Source organism: Equus caballus, chromosome 11 (genome assembly GCF_041296265.1).
Source record: "Equus caballus isolate H_3958 breed thoroughbred chromosome 11, TB-T2T, whole genome shotgun sequence".
Lineage (NCBI taxonomy): Eukaryota > Metazoa > Chordata > Mammalia > Perissodactyla > Equidae > Equus > Equus caballus.
In genome coordinates this window covers 46,155,720-46,179,569 of record NC_091694.1, presented here as the reverse complement: position 1 = coordinate 46,179,569, position 23,850 = coordinate 46,155,720, and the positions used below count along the sequence as shown (strand labels likewise).

Genomic DNA, 23,850 nt, shown 5'->3' with positions numbered 1-23,850 from the left:
TTTTGTTTTGTTTTTTTTAAATCCTTTTTTTTATTATTATTTTTTATTGAGTTATTGATAGGTTACAATCTTGTGAAATTTCAATTGTACATTAATGTTTGTCAGTCATGTTATAGGTGCACCACTTCACCCTTTGTGCCCACCCCCCACCCCACCTTTCCCCTGGTATCCACTAAACTGTTCTTGGTCCATAGTTTTAAATTCCTCATATGAGTGGAGTCATACACAGATTATCTCTCTCTTGCTGGCTTATTTCACTTAACATAATTCTCTCAAGGTCCATCCACGTTATTGCAAATGGAATGATTTTGTTCTGTTTTGCAGCTGAGTAGTATTCCATCGTATATATGTACCACATCTTCTTTATCCATTCGTCTGTTGATGGGCACTTAGGTTGCTTCCACGTCTTGGCTATTGTAAACAGTGCTGCAATAAACATTGGGGTGCACAGGACTTTTGGGATTGCTGACTTCAGGCTCTTTGGATAAATACCCAGTAGTGGGATGGCTGGATCGTATGGTAGTTCTATTTTTAGTTTTTTGAGGAATACTCAGGGTTATTTTTAACCTCAAAATCAATACTTGTACCTTTGTGGTCATTCAAAGACATATGCAGAGCAGTAAAAAAAATCGTTACCCAACGTGCATGTTTCAAGCTGAAGTTGAAACAAGCGACACTCTGCTATTGTTTCAGCTCTCATATTGTAAATAAGTGTCTTTTCGTGATCTATTTAGTGCCACATTTTTTTGCAGTTTTGTGTTTTTTCTTGGTGATTTTGCTGTTTAAAATGGTCCCTAAACATAGTGCTTAAATGCTATCCAGTGTTACTGAGTACAAAAAGGTTGTGGTGTGCCTTATAGAGAAAATAGGTGTGTTAGATGAGCTTCGTTCACACATGAGTTAGAGTGCTGTTGGCTGTGAGTTCAATGTTAATGAATCGGCAATATATATTAAATAAGGTGTCTTTAAACAGAAACACACATAAAACAAGGTTATATATTGATTGGCTGATGAAAATGTTGTGACCAGAGGCTCACAGTTAACCTAAGCCTGTATTTCTAGGAGCTAAAGGTTCACTATTCACTAATTCAGTGTTTGTGGTGACTTTATAGAACATCACTACTATGAATAATGAGGATCTATTGTATATGAAGTAACCTAGTCACCAAGATGTTAAAAGGAAGAGAACCCTACTATTGATTAAAATATACCATCTTTTTAATTTCAGTATGTGGAACTGTGCTACAAATAGTCACATCCCCTTAGTAATCAGTTACTTTTTATTTTTGTGCTTATTGTATATATAAAAGGCTGTTCATTTTTTTTGTCATTAGACTATGTCTCTTTATGGAAGAAATAGGCTTTTATTGCTAGTGTTAAACATATCATTGTAAGGGGAAATACTAATATTGTTTATGTGTTTTTTATTTCTCCATTTCTATATTACAGATTACTCCAAAATCTAGCAGTTTTAAACAATAAACATTTATCATCTCCTAGTTTCTATGGGTCAGGCGTTTGGGCATGGCCTATCTGGCTGGTTCTGGTTAGAGTCTTTAATGAGGTTGCAGTCGTCTGAAGGACTGACTGGGGGTAGGCAGGAAGCATTGTTCATTGCCCTGTGGATCTCTCCTGAGGGCTGTTTGAGCATTCTTACAGCATGTCAGCTGGCTTCTCCTAGAGCAGGTAATTCAACAGAGAGAGCAAGGAGGAAGCCATATTGCTCTTTATGACCTAGCCTCAGAAGTGATGCCCTGTGTCACTTCTGTCATTTCTGTTCAGTAAAAGCGAGTCACTGAGCAGCCTACACTCAAGGAGAGGGATATTAAACTTCACCTCTCGAAGGGACTAGAGGTCACTTCTGTCAAAGAATTTGGACATATGTGAAAACTACCACAGCATTAATACTAGTTAACAGTTCCTATTTTTTCTCCTAGTGGTAAAAGTACCACAGAAGACACTCCTGATGGACGCTCTTAAAGAGGAATCTGAGATAATCTATGACTTTTGCATGTGCAACCCTCCCTTTTTTGCCAATCAGTTGGAAGCCAAGGTAAAATATCTTCTGCTTTAAAGCAATTAAATATTTGCCTAAGTTTTCCTTGTTTGTGAAGATAAGAGCAAAGAGCAACTTTTATTTTGGAAGCTGTATCAGAATGTTCTGGTGTCAAGCATCTGAAAACCCAATTCAGATGGCCTTAACAACAAAGAAAGTGTATTGACTTACATATCTAAGAAATCCAGCAGTAATTTGGACTTCAGGAACAACTTGATTAAGGAGTTCATGGTAGTGTCAGGGCTGAGGCTGTGTTTTTCCAGGTTTCTTTTGGCTCTGACCTGGCCTTTTTTTTTTGTTCTTAGGCTGATTTACTTTTGGCAGAGTAATATTTAGGGGGGGGAAAGAGTGAGGAGAAAACTCTTTTCTTCCCCAAACCGTTGAACCTTTGGGTTTCATCTGATTGGATCAACTTAGGTCACAGTCCACTCCTATATTGGGCTTATTGGCATAGGGGGGAGATCACTGTTTTTACTGCCACCTGTCATTTGATAGTAAAATGTCCAGTTTAGTCTTTCAACTTCAGGTGAAAAATGTATTTGTTCAGGAATATGGAAAGAGAAATGTTGGATGAAAACAACTAACCTATTAAGAAACTCAATGCTCTAAAATGTTATTGTCTTTACCTAAGTTTTCCTTCATCTATTTAATTCCCCATTAATAGAAACTGAAAAATATTAATCAGAAGGAAATGAGGAGGTGTGTATAAAACTTTGGGAGAATAAATTGTTTTAGAATCACTCAAATACCCTGAAAGTACAATTTACATACCTGAAAATAAAGTAAATTCCATATGGATTAGTTTTTTTTTGGTGTAGGGGAGGATGTTGGACTGAAATTTATTAGCAATACCAACATTCTAGATTGGAACATAAAGTGAAGCAGGATTTAAGAAATCTAAATTGTAGCTTTTGTTGAAGGTAAGTTATAAGATAGCTAGGTCCTGCAGTACGTTTTTTTTAACAATATTAAGGTATGACGTACATATGTAAAAGTACACATGCTGTAAGTATAATCTGGATTTTTCAAAGTGAACACTCCTGTGAAACCAGCATCCAGATAAGGAAATAGAGTATTACTAGCGCCAGAACTAAATATCTTTTTATAACAGCTTTATGGAGATTTAATTCACATACCAGACAATTCACCCACTTAAAGAGTAGAATTTAATTATTTTTGGTATATTTACAGAGTTGTATAGCCATCACCATGGTCAATTTTAGAACATTTTCATCACCCCCCCCCCCCCAAAAAGTCCTATACCGATTAGTAGTTACTCTCGGTTTCCCTGCAGCCCCCTTAGTCCTAGGCAACCACCCGTCTACTTTCTGTCTCTATGGATTTGCTGTTTTGGACGTTTCATATAAATGGGATCATACAATATATGGTCTTCTGTGACTGACTTTTTCACTAAGTATCCGTCCATATTGCAGCATGGATCAGTACTTCATTTCTTTTTATTGCTGAATAATATTCCACTGTATGAATATATCACATTTTACTTAATCAGTTGATGGACATTTGCGTTGTTTCCACGTCTTGGCTATTATAATGCTGCTGCTGTGAGCATTCTTATAAAAGTGTTTGGGTGGATATATGTTTTTATTTCTCTTGGGTATATACCTAGGAGTGGAATTACTGGATCATATGGTAATTGTATGTTTGTTTGTTTGAGAAACAGCCAGACTAAAGTGGCTGACCATTTTTCATTCCACCAGCAGTAGTGTATGAGGGTTCCAATTTCTCTATATCCTTGTCACTACTTGTTATCTACATCTGTCTTCTTGATTACAGCCATCCTAGTGGGTATGAAGTAGTATCTCACTGTGGCTTTGATGTGCGTTTCCCTGATGGCTAATGGTATTGAACATCTTTTCCTGTGCTTCTTGGCCATTTGTTTATCTTCTTTGGAGAAATACCTATTCAGATCCTTTGCCCATTTAAAAATTGTATTATTTTTCTTTTTTTTATTGTTGAAAGAAAATGTATTCTAGACATAGTCCCTTATTAGGTATGTTATTTGCAAACATTTTCTCCCATTCTGTCTTTTCACTTTCTGGATGGTGTCCTTTGCAACTCAAAAGTTTTAATTGTGAGGAAGTCCAGTTTATCTATTTTTTTCTTTTATTGCTTGTGCTTTTGATGTCATGTCTAAGAAACCATTGCCTAATCCAAGGTCATGAAAATTTACTCATATATCTTCTCCTAAGAGTTTTATGGTTTTAGCTTTTATATTTAGATCTTTGATCCATTTTTGAGTTAATTTTTTTAATATGGTATCAGGTAGGAGTGGATTAAATATTTAAATTTAAAAAGTGAAACCATGAAAGTACTAGAAGAAAACATTTGTAAACATTTATATAGTCTTTGGGTGGAATATTTTCTGTGCATGATGCCAAGACAGAAAGCATAAAGGAAAAGTGACGGATTAGACTACATAAAAAGGTAAAAACATTTTTTTTGTGTGTGCGTGTGTTTAATCACAAAGAGGGAAGATAAAAGACCCTGGAAAGGAATATTTGCATGAATGCAGTTTAAAATGTAAATTGCAATGGCTATATGATTTTTAAATCCTAAATCTAGCGTGATATTTGGAAACTAAAATTACATCTAAGCATCCTTACTTAGAACTGGATTACAGTCAAAGACTTGATCTTAAGGTGTAAAAATTTTTCACCAGAGTTTTTTGTTGTTCAGGGAGTAAACTCTCGAAATCCTCGAAGACCTCCACCTAGTTCTGTAAACACAGGCGGTATCACAGAGATCATGGCAGAAGGAGGTGAATTAGAGTTTGTTAAGAGGATCATCCATGACAGTTTACAACTTAAAAAAAGATTAAGGTAAGTTGGTTATTACAATGTGGAAATATTTCCTCCTGTGTAATTTCCAAAAGAAACCGTATCACTTAGAGGAAACATAATCATAATGGTCTGAAGAATAAACATAAAAATTGAAAAGGTATCAGATCCTACGGTCTGCAAAGACCCTGTTTCTGAGGATGCTCTCATGCTTTAATTGATTTGTGTTTCATGTAATCATCTATATTACGTGGATAGAAAGGAGGAAAATACTGTTTGATTGTATTGCTCCCATTAGTACGATACTGTGATGGAACAAAACTGATTCAAGTATGGCTTTTGATTTGGAAACAGATGGGTTCAGATCTGTCCCATGAACCAGAATAAATTTGTTGCCTAGTCCTTGAAGCAATTTATGTTCTTGGAATCAGTCTCCCAAACAGTGACAGATGTGAGGACATTGAGCTGTCAAGAACTTAATGAAGGGAAACTGAGATCACTAACCAGTTCCAGGGGAGAGTTAAGGCTATTCCTTTTTAACAGCTGATTATTTTGGACAACATACCTGTCATTAAGCAGCATAAGGTACTCAAAAAAAGCTATTTGTCTTGCTTGACTTCTCACCCTACCAAGTGTTGTTGCAATGATGGCTAATGCTGTAGTTTAAAACTAAAAGGGCTTTCAACCCTAGGATTTAGCTTTGGGACATAGAGATTTTTTTAAATTGTCATAAAGTACACATAACATAAAATTTATCATTTTAAACATTTTTAAAGTGTACAGTTCAGTCGTGTTAAGTACATTTACATTGTTGTACAACTAATCTCCAGAACTTTCTTGTAAAACTAAAACTCTATACCCATTAAACAACAACTTCCCGTTCCCCCATTTCCCCCAGTCCCTGACAACAACTACTCCTGCTTTCTGTCTATGAGTTTGACTATTCTAGGTTCCTTAAATAAGTAGAATCAAGCAGTATTTGTCCTTTTGTGACTGGCTTCTTTCACTTAGCATCATGTCCTCAATATTCATTCATGTTATAGCCTGTATCAGAATTTCCCTTTTTTTAAGACTGAATAATACTAATATTCCATTATATGTGTAGATCACATTTTGTTTATTCATTCATCTGTTGGTAGACACTTGGCTTGCTTCCACCTTTTGATGATTGTGAATAATGTTGCTGTGAGCATGGGTGTGCAAATGTCTCTTAAGACCCTGCTTTTGGGGCCAGCCCTGTGGCCAAGTGGTTAAGTTCACGCACTCTGCTTCAGCGGCCCAGGGTTTTGCCGGTTCAGATCCTGGGCGCGGACATGGCACCACTCATCAGGCCATGCTGAGGAGGCATCCCACATGCCACAACTAGCAGGACTCACAACTAAAAATACACAACAATGTACCAGGGGGCTTTGGGAGAAAAAGGAAAAATAAAATCTTTAAATAAAAAGGACCCTGCTTTCAATTCTTTTGGGTATATATCCAGAAGTGGAATTGCTAAATAGGGAAGTTTTTCTTTTTCTTTTTCTTTTTCTTTTGGATTTTTAGGTGTTTAAAGCTGCTTATTTTAATAAAAGGCCAATTCCAAAATCAACAAATATCCTGATTTGTTAAATGTGAGTTTGTTTAAATATTTGTGGAAAGGAACTGGATTATTGGATGGTCTACCTCTCACAAAATTTACACATTATTGCAACCAAAGGTTAGGCAACTTTTGCTTTAAATTGGTTTCTTCGAAGACACATTAGGATATGAAGAAGAAAGAGGCTTAAGTTATACTGAGCATTCAGAAGAGTCTGAGTAAGTAAAATAAACTTAAATAAAGTAACAGAATGTAGAAATTCATGAAAAGTGGTAACCAGGGCCTTGTGGCCATTTTAGTATCTGTTGGCTTTTGAGAGGACTGGAGCCAATCAGGGAAATGGAGAAGGTTGTTTTTAGGAGGCTTTTAATCAGTAAACTTCTATTTCCAAAGTTCCATTTGAACTACAAAAATATGTTTTAAAGGAATACCATTCTAAGGTAGAGAAATTGGTCAGTATTCCAAGTCTGCCTGTACAGACTATGGTAGTCCCAAATTGAATGAAAGGCATACATTTGCTGGGAAGGATAAATTGCTAGGGCCCATCATATATTTGGAGAATTGATCATTTCAAGCTTGGTATCATAGATGGGAGATGTTACCCAGTTATGATTTATTTAAAAACGGGGGACAGCTGTCTTGTCTGCTCTGTTAAGACTCAGGCAGGTTGAGAGGGACGATAAAAGAAAGAAGGGAAGAAATGAAGTGATTTTTATTGAAAAGAGAATAGAGCAATGTTTTTTGAAACAGTATTCAAAAATATTGTTTAGAATTTCACATTGTACCATGATGACTTTCATTTGTACATATTACCAGTTCATGTCCTCCTGCATGTTTTTATAGTTGACATAGTGTTTATACCACTGCGACTCTCAAATTTTAGAGTGCTGTGAAAACTGCATATTTTGAAGCTCAGAAAAATAAGGGATTAAAAACAAGTATTTTAACCCCACCATCTACTTTTTGTCCTTCTAGACTGTTTTTCATCTTGTTCCTGACAAAGTGCAGAAAATATGCAGAATTTTTAAAATTATGGGGCAAAATGAGTTGTTTGTTGGACTCATCTCAGTGATGGCACTCAAGATGCCTCACCTCCCTGTTGTGATTCGTGCCTCACCTAAGTCGCGCTCAGCAGCAACTGCAGTTTTGTTTTCCATCTTAAGGAATTTTGCAGCTGGGAGGTTCTTGGGAGGTAAATTTATCTAAACTCTTAGTTTTACAGATTAGGAACTTGGGACCCAGATCTCTTGATTCTGGTCCAGTAGTCTTTCCACCACCCCATGCAGCCTCTGCAGCCCAGCCTGCCCTGGACTTCTTAGTAGACACGGCCTTTCTACCATTGACAAAGATCTACAGGTGCTTGTTATCCTTACGTTTCACTTTTTGTGCCTGTGACTTGAGCTTACTTAGTAGCATTTTCTTTTTTAGAGATCCACTCACCTAATCTTCTAAATAAATTAGCAGACTTTATCAAACTCCTCATGGCCTGAATTCTACCTGGTTATTAGGTTTGTCATTGCCTGTTAGGTCTATAGCTGATAACCCAGTATGGCAGTAATTTTATGATTTTTCCAGGAACCAAAGATCTATAGCTTACAAAATTCCAACTTAATACTGGTTTCACCCGTTTTACCTCTTTTTGTGTTTTCCTTTCTATTCCCTACCCCCTGGCAGATGGTGGATACTTCTTTGATTTGGGTCCAATCCATGTTTGGTGATAGGTGATACATTTAATAATCTGGGCCTTTTCAATATGATTCTTTGACTTAATCTTTTAAATGTTGTTTTCTCATTGGTAAAATGGGATGATTATAGCTACCTCATACCCCATAGGGTCTAGAATTAAATGAATATATATTTGATAATAATGAATATTAAAAAGAATTATTTTAACTCTTGACTGTTCTAGGAATCCAGTAGATTTAAATTCTGTGGTCACTTTGCTGAAAGGAAGTGTTACAAGCACCTTGTTATTTTATTTTCACGTAGAGCTCCCTCTCCCTTTTGTTTTTTTTGAACTAGGACTACTATAGTTATGTGGTGCTATAAGTAATGGTTGCAGGGAACAATTGTAGATTTTGTAACTGAGCTTTAAGTTAATTCTCCAGCTAAAAGACTGACCAGTTCTATTACGAAGTTTGACTTGCCTTTATAAAAGGGTAAGCCACTTCTTTCTTATTGTCTATAACGTCGGAATAATATCTTTTAAGGTTCTGAGAATGACGTAAAATGACATGTTAATGTGCATGTAGACTGTGAAGTGCTATTTAATGTTAGATATTATTAAAATGTATAATTTTTTTATCTCTTAAGCAACATAACCACACTTACAGAAAATTAGAAAATGGAAAAAACATTGATCCTAGCACTCTGACACAACTATTAGCTTATTTTGGGTGCATTTCCATTCAGCTGCCCCTCTTTTATTCCCATGGTCGTAATTATGAATACAAAGAATTTTGTCTTCTGCTTTTATATTATTTATTTATTTTTTGATGAGGAAGATTGGCCCTGAGCTAACATCTGTTGCCAGTCTTCCTCTTTTTGCTTGAGGAAGATTGTTGCTGAGCTAAAGTCTGTGCCAGTCCTCCTCTAGTGTGTATGTGGGTTGCTGCCACAGCATGGCTTGATGAGCCGTGTCTAGGTCCAAGCCTGGGATCTGAACCTGTGAACCCCAGGCTGCCGAAGCAGAGCACATGAACTTAACCACTATACCACTGGGCTGGCCACTGATTTTATTTATTTATTTATTTTAAATACATTGAGGTTCTCAGCTTTTTATTTATTTATTTATTTTTTTAGTGAGGAAGATTGGCCTTGAGCTAACATCCGTTGTCAGTCTTCCTCTTTTTTTTTCCTCCCCAAAGCCCCAGTCCATAGTTGTTTATCCTATTGTTTATCCTAGTTGTAAGTCATTCTAGTTCTTCCATGTGGGACGCTGCCACAGCAAGGCTTGATGCACAGTGTGTAGGTCCATGCCCAGGATCTAAACTGATGAACCCTGGGCCACTGAAGTGGAGTGCATGAACTTAACTGCTACACCACTGAGCTGACCTTTGCTTTTTTTTTTTTTCTTTCTGCTTTTTCTCCCCAAATCCCCCCAGTGCATAGTTGTATATTTTTAGTTGTGGGTCCTTCTAGTTGTGGCACGTGGGATGCCACTTCAATGTGGCCTGACTAGTGGTACCATGTCTGTACCCAGGATCCAAACCAGCAAAACCCTGGGCCACTGCCACAGAGCACGTGAACTTAACCACGCAGCCACAGGGCCAGCCCCTGGCCCCTGCTCTTATTTTTAACTTTACTTTTTTTTCATTCTTATGTTTCTTTGTGGTTAGTGGTATGCATGACAGTAATTTTAAATAGCTTGACAACAGTCCATAATTAACTAATACCTTATTGATGTTTCTGTTTCTTTTTTTCACTATTAACAAAAAATGTACCATTTCTCTTGTTTGTTACTAAACGGCCATAGTTAGTCTTTGAGTAGACTATTATTATGGATAGCTATCTTTGACCTCTGGTTTCATCTTTGGCTGGGACCCAAAGTAGGGCTGCAAATCAATAAAAGTGTTTTTGGGGTATTGTTAGAAAGAAACGTACTCCTTGCTACAGTGTACCAACTCACCACAGATATAGAAGTTGGAGATTTATTGGGGACAGATAGTATACCAGCTTGTTCTGTAGATAGAATGGCATTTTTTCAATTAAAACCTGAAGGAGCATTTCTCAGTTGTGAGCTCCACTGGAGGCCAGTACTGGTATTTTGATTTTTCTTCCTGCTAAGGTAGGTAGACGGATAAGCAGCCTGAAAGGTAATGGGCTACTTTATTTATTTATTTAAATTATTTTATTGAGGTCATACTGGTTTATAACATTGTGTAATTTCAGGTGTACATTATTATGTATCAGTTTCTGCATAGACTGCATTGTGCTCACCATCAATAGTCTAGTTTTTATCCATAACCCTACATATCTGCCCTTTTACCCCTTTCACCCACCTCCTCAGCCCCTTCCCCTCTGGTACCGACTAATCTGTTCTCTTTATCCGTGTGTTTATCTTCCGCATATGAGTGAAATCATGTGGTGTTTGTCTTTGCCTGGCTTATTTTGCTTAACATAATACCCTCAAGGTCCATCCATATTATTGCAAATGGGATGATTTAGTCTTTTTTTATGGCTGAGTAGTATTCTGTGTATGTATGTATATATACCATATCTTCTTTATCCATTCATCTGTTGATGGGCACTTGGGTTGCTTCTACGTCTTGGCTGTTGTGACTAATGCTGTAGTGAACACAGGGGTGCGTATGTCACTTTGTATTGTTGATTTCAAGTTCTTTGGATAAATACCCAGTAGTGGAATAGCTGGGTCATATAGTATTTCTACTTTTAATTTTTTGAGAAATCTCCATATTGTTTTCCATAGTGGCTGCACCAGTTTGCATTTCTACCAGCAGTGTATGACTGTTCCATTTTCTCCACATCCTCTCCAATATTTATTCTTTTTTGTCTTGGGAATTGTAGCCACTCTACCAGGTGTAAGGTGATATCTCATAGTTTTGATTTGCATTTCCCTGATGATTAGTGATGTTGAGCATCTTTTCATGTGCCTGTTGTCCATTTATATATGTTCTTTGGAAAAATGTCTGTTCATATTCTCTGCCCTTTTTTTTTTTTTAGGAGGATTAGCTGAGCTAACATCTGCTGCCAATCCTCTTTTTGCTGAGGAAGACTAACCCTGAGCTAACATCTGTGCCCATCTTCCTCTACTTTATATGTGGGACGCCTGCCACAGCATGGCTTGCCAAGTCCGCACCCAGGATCTGAACTGGCAAACCCTGGGCCGCCAAAGCGGCACGTGCAAACTTAACCACTGTGCCACCAGGCCCGCCCTCTCTGCCCATTTTTTGATCGGGTTGTTTGTTTTTTGTTGTTGTTGAGTTGTATGAGTTCTTTATATATTTTGGAGATTAACCCGTTGTTGGATATATGATTCGCAAATATTTTCTCCCAGTTGGTTGGTCGTCTTTTTGTTTTGTTCCTGGTTTCCTTTGCCTTGCAGAAGCTCTTTAGTCTGATTAGTCCCATCTGTTTGTTTTTTCTTTTGTTTCCCTTGCACGAGTAGGCAAGGTATTCAAAAAGATCCTTCTAAGACCAATGTCAAAGTGTACTGCTTATATTTTCCTCTAGGAGTTTTATGGTTTCAGGTCTTACCTTCAAGTGTTTAATCCATTTTGAGTTGATTTGGGGGTATGGCAAAAGATAATGGTCTACTTTCATTCCTTTGCATGTGGCTGTCCAGTTTTCCCAGCGTCATTTATTGAAGAGACTTTCCTTTCTCCATTATATATTCTTAGCTCCTTTGTTGAAGATTAGCTGTCCATAGATGTGTGGTTTTATTTTTGGGCTTTCAGTTCTGTTCCATGGATCTGTGTGTCTGTTTTTGTACCAGTACCATGCTGTTTTGGTTACTGAAGCTTTGTAGTATATTTTGAAGTCAGGAATTGTGATACCTCCAGCTTCGTTCTTTTTCCTCAGGATTGCTTTGGCTATTTGGGGTCTTTTGTTGCCCCATATGAATTTTCAGATTCTTTGTTCTATTTCCATGAAGAATCTCATTGGCATTCTGATTGGAATTGCATTGAATCTGTAGATTGCTTTAGGTAGTATGGATGTTTTATCTATGTTTATTCTTCCAATCCACAAGCATGGAATATCTTAATGTATTTCTGTATTTGGTTTACTAATATTTTGAGAATTTTTGCATCTGTGTTCATAAGTGATATTAGTCTATAATTTTCCTTCTTTTTGTTGTCCTTGTCTGATTTTGGTGTCAGAGTAATGTTGGCCTTATAGAATGAGTTAGGAAGCATTCCATCGCCTTCAATTTTTTAGAATAGTTTGAGAAGGATAGGTATTAACTCTTCTTTGAATGTTTGGTAGAATTGTCCAGAAAAGCCATCTGGTCCTGGACTTTTGTTTTTTAGGAGGTTTTTGATTCCTGTTTCTATCTCTTTACTTCTGATTGGTCTATTCAGAGTCTCTGTTTCTTCTTGATACAGTTTTGGGAGGTTGTATGAGTCTAAGAACTTATTCATTTCTTCTAGGTTATCCAATTTGTTGGCATATAGTATACTTTTATATTCCTTTCTATTTCTGTGGTATCTGTTGTAATTTTTTTCTCTTTTGTGTTCAGTTTTATTTATTTGACCCTTCTCTCTTTTTTTCTTAGTGAGTCTGGCTAAGGGTTTGTCAGTTTTATTTATCTTCTCAAAGAACCAGCTCTTAGTTTCAATGATCCTTTCCATTGTTTTTTTAGTCTCTATTTTGTAATTTTTATTATTTTCCTCCTGCTGATTTTGGGCTTTGTTCTTTTTTTTTTTTTTCCTATTTCTGTTAGTTGTGGCTTGTTTATTTGAGGTTTTTCTTGTTTGTTGAGATAGGGCTGTATCGCTATAAGTTTCCCTCTTAGTACCACATAAGAGTTGGTATGTTGTGTTTTCATTTTCATTTGTCTCCAGGTATTTTTTGATTTCTCCTTTGATTTCCTCATTGATCCAAATGGTTGTTCAGTAGCATTTTGTTAAGTCTTCACATATTTTTGCCTTTCCCAGCCTTTTTCTTGTAGTTGATTCCTAGTTTCATAGCATTGTGGTCATAAAAGATGCTTGATGTGATTTCAGTCTTGAATTTATTGAGGCTTGCCTTGTTTCCCTGCATATGGTCTGTTTTTGAGAATGTTCCATGTGCACTTCAGAAGAATGTGTATTCTCCTGTTTTTGGATTGAATGTTCTATATCTATCTATTAAGTCCATCTAGTCTAGTATTTAATTTAAGGCTACTCTTGTTGACTTTGGCTTGTTGACTAGTATTTCATTTAAAGGCTACTCTTGTGACAGTGGACACATTGATGTAAGTGGAGTGCTGAGGTCCCCTACTATTATTGTGTTCCTGTGAATTTCTCCATTTGGGTCTGGTAATAGTTGCTTTATGTGCTTTGGTGCTTCTGTGTTAGGTGCCTAAATATTCATAAGTGTTATGTCCTCTTGGTGGACTGTCCCTTTTATCATTATATACTGCCCCTCTTTGTCTCTCATTGTCTTTTTTATCTCGAAGTCTACTTTGTCTTATTTAAGTATGACAACACCTGCTTTCTCTTGTTTGCCATTTGCATGGAGTATCGTCTTCCATCCCGTCACTCTGAGCCTATGTTTGTCTTTAGAGTTGAGATGTGTTTCCTGGAGGCAGTGTATTGTTGGGTCTTGTTTTTTTGATCCATCTAGCTACTCTATGTCTTTTGATTGGAGAATTCAATCCATTTACATTTAGAGTGATTATTGCTATGTGAGGGTTTAATACTGCCATTTTATCTCTTGTTTTCTAGTTCTATATTTCCATTGTTTCGTTTCCCTTGTATTGCTGACTGCCAGTTCAGTTTAGTGGTTTTCTTTGATGTTGTTCTCTTTATTAATGATTTGTGCCTCTGCTCTGATTTTTTAATTTAGTGGTTACCATGAGGTTTGTATAAAAGATCTCATAGATGAGATAGTCCATTTTCTGATAGCTTCTTATCTCCATTAGCCTAAGCAGGTTCTATGTCTTTCCTCTTCCCTTTCTGAGTTATTGTTGTCACAAATTATTCTGTTTTATGTTGTGAATTTGTGACTAAATTAAAGTGTTTATAGTTATTTTTGATGCTTTCTTTCCCTTTAGCTTTTATGGTACAATTGTTTACTAACCTATTCTGATATAGAGCTGCAATTTTCTGGTTCTATCTGTTTATTTATCTCCTTTCTCAAGGTTTTGTAAACCTTTGCTTTTAGTTTCAAATGGGTGGGCTCCTTTCACTGTTTTTTGTAAGGCAGGTCCAGTGGTGATGAACTCCCTCAGCTTTTATCTGGGGAAGCTTTTATTTCTCCGTCGTATCTGAAGGATAGTTTTGCTGGATAGAGTATTCTTTTTTTTTTCCCCTAAGATTGTCACCTGAGCTAACAGCTGTTGCCAATCTTCTTTTTTTTTTTCCCCTGCTTTTTCTCCCCAACTCCCCCCAGTACATAGTTGTCTATCTTAGTTGTGGGTCCTTCTAGTTGTGGCATGTGGGATGCGGCCTCAGCATGACGTGATGAGCAGTGCCATGTCTGCTCCCAGGATCCGAACCAGTGAAATCCTGGGCTACCACAGCGGAGTGCATGAACTTAACCACTGGGTCACAGGGCTGGCCCTTGGATAGAGTATTCTTGACTGAAAGTTTTGTCTTTCAATGTTTCAACTGTATCATTCCATTTTCTCCTAGCCTTTAAGGTTTCTGCTGAGAAATCCACTGAAAGCCTGATAGGGCTTCCTTTGTAGCTTATGTTTTTCTGCCTTGCTGCCCTTAATATTTTTTCTTTGTCATTAACTTTGACAGTTTTAGTATTATATGCCTTAGAGAAGGTCTTTTTGCATTAATGTAATTAGGAGTTCTATCAGCTTCTTGGACTTGTAAGTCTATTTTCTTCCTCATGTTTTGGAAGTTCTCAGCTATTATTTCTTTCAACAAACTCGTGTCTCCTTTCTCCCTCACTTCTCCCACTGTAATACCTATAATCTTTATGTTGCTTTTCCTAATTGAGTCAGATATTTCTTAAAGAATTTCTTCATTTTTAAAAAATCTTAGTTTTCGTCCACCACCTGAAGCATTTCTATCTTTCTATCCTCTAAATCATTAATTCTGTCCTCTATTAGAACAACTCTATTTTTGTGGTTTGTAGATTATTTTTTATCTCATTATTTGTGTTTTTCATATCCAGAATTTGTTCAGGTATTTTTTTTACAGCTTCAGTCTCTTTGGTGAAGTAGTGCTTCTGTTCATTAATTTTATTTGTGAGCTCATTGAACTGTCTTTCTGAATTTTCTTGTAACTTGTTAAGTTTCTTTATGATGACTATTTTGAATTCTCTGTCATTTAGATTGTAAATTTCTGTGACTTCAGAATTGGTTTCTGGAGACTTGTCATTTTCCTTCTGCTCTGAAGTGTTACTCTTGTTCTTCATGGTATTTGATGAATTGATCTTTTGCCAGTGCACTTGTGGTAGTGTCAGGTTTCAGATGCTGTCTGCCACTGCTTGAGTGGGGGACAGAAGCTGTGTTTTCTGATCCTGCCCCATCTGCTGGAAGTTGTGCTGGTAGGGGTGCTCTGCATTTGCACAGGCTGGCTGCAAGCCTCCTGGCAGGTCTCGCACACATGTGCAGGTGGGGCCTTTGTGCTGTGCTGGTGGGTTGCTGTCATGTAGGCAGGCGACCAGCTGTGCTGCTACACTTGGCAGGAGAGGGGAAAGCCCAGGCTGGCTCTGTGCTCATGGGCTGTTTGGCTGAGCTGCTGCACTTGGTGTGTGGGGCTTCTTCGAGGGGGCCAAGCCACCACCCCTCACTGGGGAGTTTTCCCACCGGAGGGGCTACTGTGGCATGGTGGGCACTCCCATGGGCTGGGCTACAGCTCTGAAAGCATTGGTATGGGGGCTGTGCTGCCCCTGCTGCCTCTTACAGTCTCGTGGGCCACCATGTGAGGACCCATGACCTGGATAGCTTCTGCCAAGGAGGGGGAGGGGGAAGCATCTGCTCACCTAGTTCCACTGCTTCCCATGGATCCAGTCCACCCACCTCAGATGTATGGCTGCGTGGATCTCTCAGGTGTCCTGTTGTGCTGTGTTGGGAATCCTCTGTTGGTTGACAAATGTCCATTTAGCTGTAATTAGAGGGGAGAGACAGAGAACAACTCACTCTGCCATGATGCTGAGATCACAGTCTTTCTTTTTTTTGTTTAAAGAATTAGGTTATGTGCTTTTCATCACCTTAACTTACATATCATGTGTAGTTTAATTCCCTTCAAGATTTGATATGGCAGAGCCTCTTTGATCAGTGACTGCTTTAAAGTCTTAGGGAGAAAAAGTTGAATCCATTGGCTCGTGCCTTGACTGGCTAGCTGCATCAACTTTTATGTCATTTCTATCTATAGTAAGTAGTCACCGATTGGTTCTGCTTTAGGTGGTCAAAGAGGAAAGTTGTTAAAATGAACAAGATGTGTATTTTTAGTACATCAGGCAGTATACAAAGGAATACCAAAGAATGAAAACCATTGGTTCTACTGCCTTGGAGAAACTTGTTACAGTGTTTCTTACACATGTAGAAGTGTGTGTGGATAATTAATATCACTTATTAATAAGAACACAGGATAGAAGTTCATTTTTAACCACATAGGTTTGGAATTTGTGATGGTTTAAATGGCACATTTTGAGATCAGGTGGACATTAGGGCTGCTTTGGTGCATATCTAGGAACATTTATTATGGTAATTTATTACAGGCAGCGAAGTGTTAGGTTTTACTACTTAGAGAAGTTTTTAGACTATGCTCATAGCTTACACCCCAAACCTGTGCTTTTATGTGTTTTTCCATATTACATTTCAGTTTAAGGTTTGAGATTTTTTTAATTTTCTTCTTTTTGAGGAAGATTAGCCCTGAGCTAACATCTGTGCCCTTCTTCATCTACTTTATATGTGGGATGCCTGCTGCTGTGTGGCTTGATAAGGAATGCGTAGGTCCGTGCCCAAGATCCAAACTGGCGAACACTGGGCCGCCGAAGTGGAGTGCACAAACTTAACCACTACGCCACCTGGCTAGCCCCGAGGTTTGGTTTTTTTAATAGTTTCTCACTAACCAGTCCCCACCAAAAAGAATCAGACCGCTTAGAGGAATGGGTCATTCCAGTGATGGGTAAGGATAAGTAAAAGATGAGCCTGGAATACCTTATAATACCAAAAAGTAAGGAAGTACTCAAAAAAATGATATGTCAAAAGGACATAGAACCCAGCTCAAGCGACATCTGGGACAATATGAATTTCAGAATGAGTGATGACAATAATGGAGTATAACCCATTGAATAAAAATAAGCAAATGAAATACATAAGGGTAGTAGAGGAAAAGTTCTTTCTTACAATAGAATCCAACTAATAAATTTAGAAGGAATAATAAAGTTAGAAAAGTTACCGTTTTGCAGTCATTATAGTAATAATTGATTCCTGGAAGAAGCAACAATGGAAAATTTGAAGAGTAACAGAATATTTACATAGTTTCAAAGTGTCTTCCCCACAGATTACCTTTAATTACAAAGAGAAACATGGTAACTTTATAGTAGAGAAACCTAGGGGATACCACCTTGACCACCTGACATGAGGAACCTAGAAGGACACAGTAGCACCTCTGTGCTCTTCATGCCCAAAAATACATAACCTGAATCTATGAGGAAGCTTCCAGACAAACCAACCGGAGGGATTTTGTAAAACAATTCTTCAAAAATATTAAGGTCAAGAAAGTAAAAAAAGAGTGAAGAACTGTTCGAGATTAAAAGAGACTAAAGAGACTTGACACGTAAATGAAATGCATGATCCTAGATTGGATCTTGCATCAGGGGAGAAAATTGCCGTGAAGGACGTTATTGGGATAATTGGTAAAATCTGAATATGGACTGTGTTCTAGAAAATAGTGTTGTATGAGTGTTAAATTTTCTGTTTGATAATTGTTGTGTGGTTAAGAAAGAAAATGTTCTTGTTTTTAAAATGTATGTGCCAAAATATTTAGAGTTAAATGGGCATGATAATGTTTGTAGCTAACTCTCAGATGGTTTAGGGCAAAAACCCGTCCAGAGCAAGCAAGCAAATGGGGGAAAATGTTAATTGGTGAATCTGGGTGAAGAGTAGACTGGAATCATTTGTATCATCTTGCAACTCTTCTGTACATTTGAAAGTATTTCAAAATAAATTTTGTTGAAATCTCCTGTCTCAGAGGAATTACTAAAATGCTGTAATGAGTAGAGTGCTACTTTCATCATTAAAATAGTGTAATAGGTTCAGAGTCTCTTGGGTAACTAGGTCTTCCTTTTGTTCATTTTTTTCTACTTGCATTTTGATTAGTTGTCACGAGATGACTGTTGAGAGTAGCTAGGATCTAATGGGTTGGCATTTTTTTTAAGTGCAGCTAAAATAGAATTTTGAATACACCCAGTTATTTTTGCTTTTTCTATAAGAAATATAACTGTGGGAAAAGACAGTAAGTATATTGATGAGATTAAATTTTAAAAGATTCACAGTATGGTATTCAGTTTATAGCAAGGATTAAAAGAAATATGAACTGTCCTCAGCCTATATTAAGTACTAATGACATATTTAACTCTTATAAGCCTTATTTATCTAAATATTTGCTTTCCTTTATCTTCTGAAGAAATTTGTAGTATCTTTCTTTTGTCTGTGTTCTGGGCCATTTCTTGGCTTCTGGTGACATCTAATCTGTTGAGGAATGCTAATTTTAAAGGAAAGGTGTTAATTAACCTATTTTATACTGTTACTATGTGAGCACTAATTGGTCTTAGTTTCTTTTCCAACGTGTGGTTCCTAAAATACCGAAGGCTTTTATTCTTGGTTAATGATTCATACTCTGTCTTCTTAAAGGGAGCGTATTGAGCATATTATTTTTCTTCCAAATATTTTGTAACCACCAAATGAAATTGGTTATGATTATGCTCTAAGTAAATTTACTGAGGTTTGTTAAAGTGGTTTAGGCAGGACAATTATTTCTTGGTATTTTCAAAGGGAAAAAGGATTGACTAAACAAAAATTGGAGCAGTTACCTGTTACTGAACTCACAGACAAGGAAAACAAATAAAATATTGGTTAATACACACTATTTCTAAAGCAATGTAATAGTATTTATTATACTTTTAACAATAAAGTTTTCATTTATATTATTTTATTAGGTTGAACCATATGAAATTGCTAGTCTTTAACAGTTTTCAGCCTATAAAAATGGCAATTTCATAAAGTTTGAATCTAATGTTTGATTTTAGAGGCTCTTAAATTCACTTAGAATTTTAGTCACTCTAAAATTCACCTTCATAGTAGCTATTTTGTATATAAATAAGTAAATATGGAATGCATATCCCCTTAATCTGAAATTTGTTTGAACATAATGTGCAATTAGGTGAATTTCAAGTGAAATAGGAGTAGTTATGATGCTTGGTGAAAAAAGCAAGATACAGACTATGTATTGCTAGTGTAACTAAGCTATTATAAAACACCAAGAAATATGTAAAAAAATTACTATATTGTTAACTATTCTTTACGTATATTTGAAGGTATAAGAAATCATATTTAGAAATTTATATTTAAATCAGGTTTTGTTTTTTTTTTTAAAGAGGAGACAATTTAGATTTTTATTTTTTTTCCTTTTTCTCCCCAAAGCACCCCAGTACATAGTTGTATATTCTTTGTTGTGGGTCCTTCTAGTTGTGGCATGTGGGACGCTGCCTCAGCATGGTTTGATGAGCAGTGCCATGTCCGTGCCCAGGACTCGAACCAACGAAACACTGGGCCGCCTGCAGCGGAGCGCGCGAACTTAACCACTCGGCCACAGGGCCAGCCCCTAAATCAGTTTTATTGAGGTGTAACTTACAGCAAAATTCTCCAATTTGTACTGTACAATTTGATGAGTTTTGACAAGTGTGTGCATTACTACCACCACAATCAAGGTATAGAACATTTCCATCACCCTAAAAAGTTCTGTAGTACCCCTTTGTGCTCTGTTCGCACCGTGTCCCAGCTGCTAGTGACCACTGATCATTCTGTCACAATAGTTTTGCCTATTCTGACTTTCATATAAATAGAATCATACAGAATGTTGTTGTGTTTGGCTTAGCATTGGAGATATTTTTACTTTCTGTATATTATGATGTTTTGACACCTTAAAAAACCTTTTTAGGTGGAGAGACTGTGCCTCCCTGGGCTAACCCAGCCTGAGCCTGCCTTTGATATGCAGACTAACGAGTCCAGAACCGGACCTGCTCTGTCTGGCCCTTACACCCCAGGGGGTGACATTCTTCCGCCTCCGTCATCTCAGGGCCAGGTGCCCGGCAACTAGGGACCGCTCTATAGCCCAAAGCCCACTGAAATGCTTCAGACTAGCAGGTCTTAAACTGTTCCCCCTGCCCTGCCTTGCCTGTCCTGAGGAAACCCCAGGAAAAGCCGTGGCCCAATCCTTCCCCTCACTCCTGTTATCCGCCTCCTGACCACCTTAGTGTCTTTCCCATGTGGCCCTGCACAGTGAGCCTTGCTTCCTGTCCTAGGATCTGTGAGTGTAAGAAACTTTGTTCTCTCCTGAGCCTCCTCTCTGTCTCCTCCTACAGCTGCACCTGACTATCTCATAGAATACAAAACAGGGGCCGGCCTGGTGGCGCAGCGGTTAAGTTCGCACGTTGCGCCTCTCGGCGGCCTGGGGTTCACTGGTTCAGATCCTGGGTGTGGACATGGCACTGCTTGGCAAAAAGCCATGCTGTGGTTGGCATCCCATATAAAGTAGAGGAAGATGGGCATGGATGTTAGCTCAAGGCCAGTCCTCCTCAGCAAAAAAAAAGAAAAAAAAAAAAGAGGCTTGGCAGCAGATGTTAGCTCAGGGCTGATCTTCCTCAAAAAAAAAATTACACAATAAATAAAATAATCCGTTATCTTTAAAAAATAAATAAATAAAATGGATTTATTGTAGATAACATGTAATTGGGTTTTGATTTTTGATCTACTCTGACAATCTCTGTCTTTTAATTTGTGTACTTAGACCACTGATATCAAAGTGATTATTGATATAGTTGGATGACTATCTACTGTAGTTATTGTTTTCTATTTGTTGCCCTGTTTTTTGTCTTCCACTCTTTTCTGCCTTATGTGTGTTTTTTTTTTAAGTTAATTTTTTTGGTGAGGAAGATTGGCCGTGAGCTAACATCTGTTGCCAGTCTTCCTCTTTTTTTTTCCCTGCCCAAAGCCCCAGTACATAGTTGTATATGCTAGTTGTAAGTCCTTCTAGTTCTTCTGTGTGGGATGCTGCCATAGCCTGACTCAGTGAGAGGTGTGTAGGCCTGCACCAGGATCTGAACTGGTGAACCCTGGGCTGCCGAAGTGGAGTATGTGAACTCAACCACTACACCACTGGGCCAGCACTGCCTTATATGGTGTTAATTGAGCATTTTATGTATTCCATTTTCTCTCCTGTATTAGCATATCTGTTATACTTTTTAAAACTTTTTCTAGTAGTTGCCCTAGAGTTTGCAACATACATTTACAACTAATCCAAATCCACTTTTATTTATTTATTTATTTATTTTTTAAAGATTTTATTTTTTACTTTTTTTCCCAAAGCCCACTGTACATAGTTGTGTATTTTTAGTTGGGGCCCCTTCTAGTTGTGGCATGTGGGATGCCGCCTCAGCATGGTGTGATGAGCAGTGCCATGTCCGCGCCCAGGATCCAAACTGGTGAAACCCTGGGCTGCCGAAGCAGAGAACGCGAACTTAACCACTTGGCCATGGGGCTGGCCCCCAAGTCCACTTTTAAATAACACTATACCACTTCAGCTAGCTAGTTTGACTACCTTAATAATAACAAAATAATCTATTTCCTCCCTGTGTCTTTTGTATCTTTGCTGTCATTCAGTGCACATATACATGTATCCGTAGGCATACGTAATTGAATACATTCTTGGTATTATTATTTTGAACAAACTGTTATCTGTTAGATCAATTAAGAATAAAATACAACAGCTTTTTTTTTTTACCTTCACTTATCTCTTTTTCTGTTTTTCCTTTTTTTCATATAGATTTGAGTTTCTGACCTGTATAATTTTCCTTCTCCCTGTAGAACGTCTCTTAGCATTCCTTGCAGGGCAGGTCTACTGGCAGTTTTTGTTAGTTTGAGGAAGTCTATTTCTCCTTCACTTTTGAAGGATAATTTTGCAGGGTACAGAATTCTAGGTTGGTGATCTTTTTCTCCTAATGCTTTAAATATTTTACTCTACTTTCTTCTTGCTTGAATGGTTTCTTAAGACAAGTTGGATATAATTCTTACCTCTGTTCCTCTATAGATAAGGTGTTTTTTGCTCTAGCTCCTTTCAGGACTTTTTCTTTATTTTGATTTTCTGTGTTTTGAAAATCATATGCTTGTGTATAGCTTTTTGGGCGTTTTTCCTGCTGTTGTTTTCTTAGCTTCCAGGATCTGTAATTTGGTGTCTGACATTAATTTGGGTTCCCCAAATAATTCTCAGTTGTTATTATTTCTTCTGTTCCTTTCTTTTTGCTGTTCTTTTCTTTCTTTTCCTTTTGGGATTCCCATTACACAATGTCCCGCAATTCCTGGACACTGTATTCTGGGGTTTTTTCCCCCAGTGTTTTTTCTCTTTGCTTTTCAGTTTTGGCAGTTTCTCTTGTGATGTCCTCAAGCTGAGAGAGTCTTTCCTCAGCTCTGTCCAGTCTACTAATGAGCACATCAGAGACATTCTTTCCCTTACAGTGTTTTTGATCTCCAGCATTTCTTTTTCGTTCTTAGAATTTCCATCTCTCTGCTTACATTACCCATCTGTTCTTCCATACTGTCTACTTTATCCGTTAGAGCCCTTAGCCTCTTAATCATAGTTGTTTTAAATTCCTGGTCTGATAACTCTAGTATCTTTGTCTGGTACTGATGCATGCTCTGTCTCTTCAAGCTGTTTTTTGCCTTTTAGTATGTCTTGTAATTTTTTTCTTGCTACAAAGACATTATGTACTGGGTAAAAGGAACTTGTGTAAATAAGCCTTTGGTAATGTGGTGTGGGGGAGGGGAAGCGTTCTGTAGTCCTATGAGTGGGGTCAGTCTTCTGGTGAGCCTGTACCTCTTGACTGTGAACTTCGCACATGCTTCTCAGTTTTTCTCCCCCTTTGGGGGGACAGGACGGCTAGGTGTAGGCTGGAGTTGGATGATGCCCTTCCTGTAGGTCAACTAGGTGCTGATAAAACCCCAGCAGGTTAGGCTCTGGTTAACTAGTTTCTCCTGAGGGCAGATCTTGTTAAGAAGAACAGGATGCTCTGGCATATTTCAAATGATTCCTTTTCCTTTTCCTTTCCGCTTGTTGAAAGCACAAGGGAGTTTTTCTCCCGTGTTCACTGTGGGAACCTGGTCAAGCTCCTGCAAGTGAGATTCACAAAAGTGTGGGGGGCCCAGATAACTGGGTCCCCTGGAGTTTTTATCTCTCGGGCTTGTCAACTCTGAGTCTCCAGCAATTTGCCAGTTATACTTCCAGTTTCCCTACCTCAGCACCGGTTCCCGTGAGGTTTTTGCTTGTGGGTTTCTGCTCTGGTAAGTTGTGATTCTTTGTATTCCCCTGTCGGTTTCTCCAATTTTAGAGGCACTGGTTTGCCCTGTGAGTTGCTTTGGTGATGGATCTAAGAAGAGCTGTTGATTTTTCAGTTTGTGCAGCTTTTTGCTTTTTGTTAAGACAGAGTGGTGACTTTCAGCTTCTTACATGTTGGACTAAAAACCTGAAGTCTTTCTGTGTCTCTTTTTATCTGTTTATTAATCTTATTCAGTT

At 37.8% G+C, this 23,850-nt stretch overlaps 1 protein-coding gene across 4 annotated transcripts in view; it reads left to right on the top strand.

Annotated features, from left to right (window-relative positions):
• Positions 1–23,850, top strand: part of METTL16 (methyltransferase 16, RNA N6-adenosine) — an 82,249-nt gene that overhangs the window by 31,636 nt on the left and 26,763 nt on the right. For all 4 annotated transcript variants that reach the window (XM_005597657.4, XM_014727919.3, XM_070227877.1 and 1 more), the window contains 2 exons: positions 1,938–2,053; positions 4,754–4,896. In XM_005597657.4, coding sequence (XP_005597714.1) covers positions 1,938–2,053; positions 4,754–4,896 — 259 coding nt within the window. The remainder of the gene's footprint in view (positions 1–1,937; positions 2,054–4,753; positions 4,897–23,850) is intronic.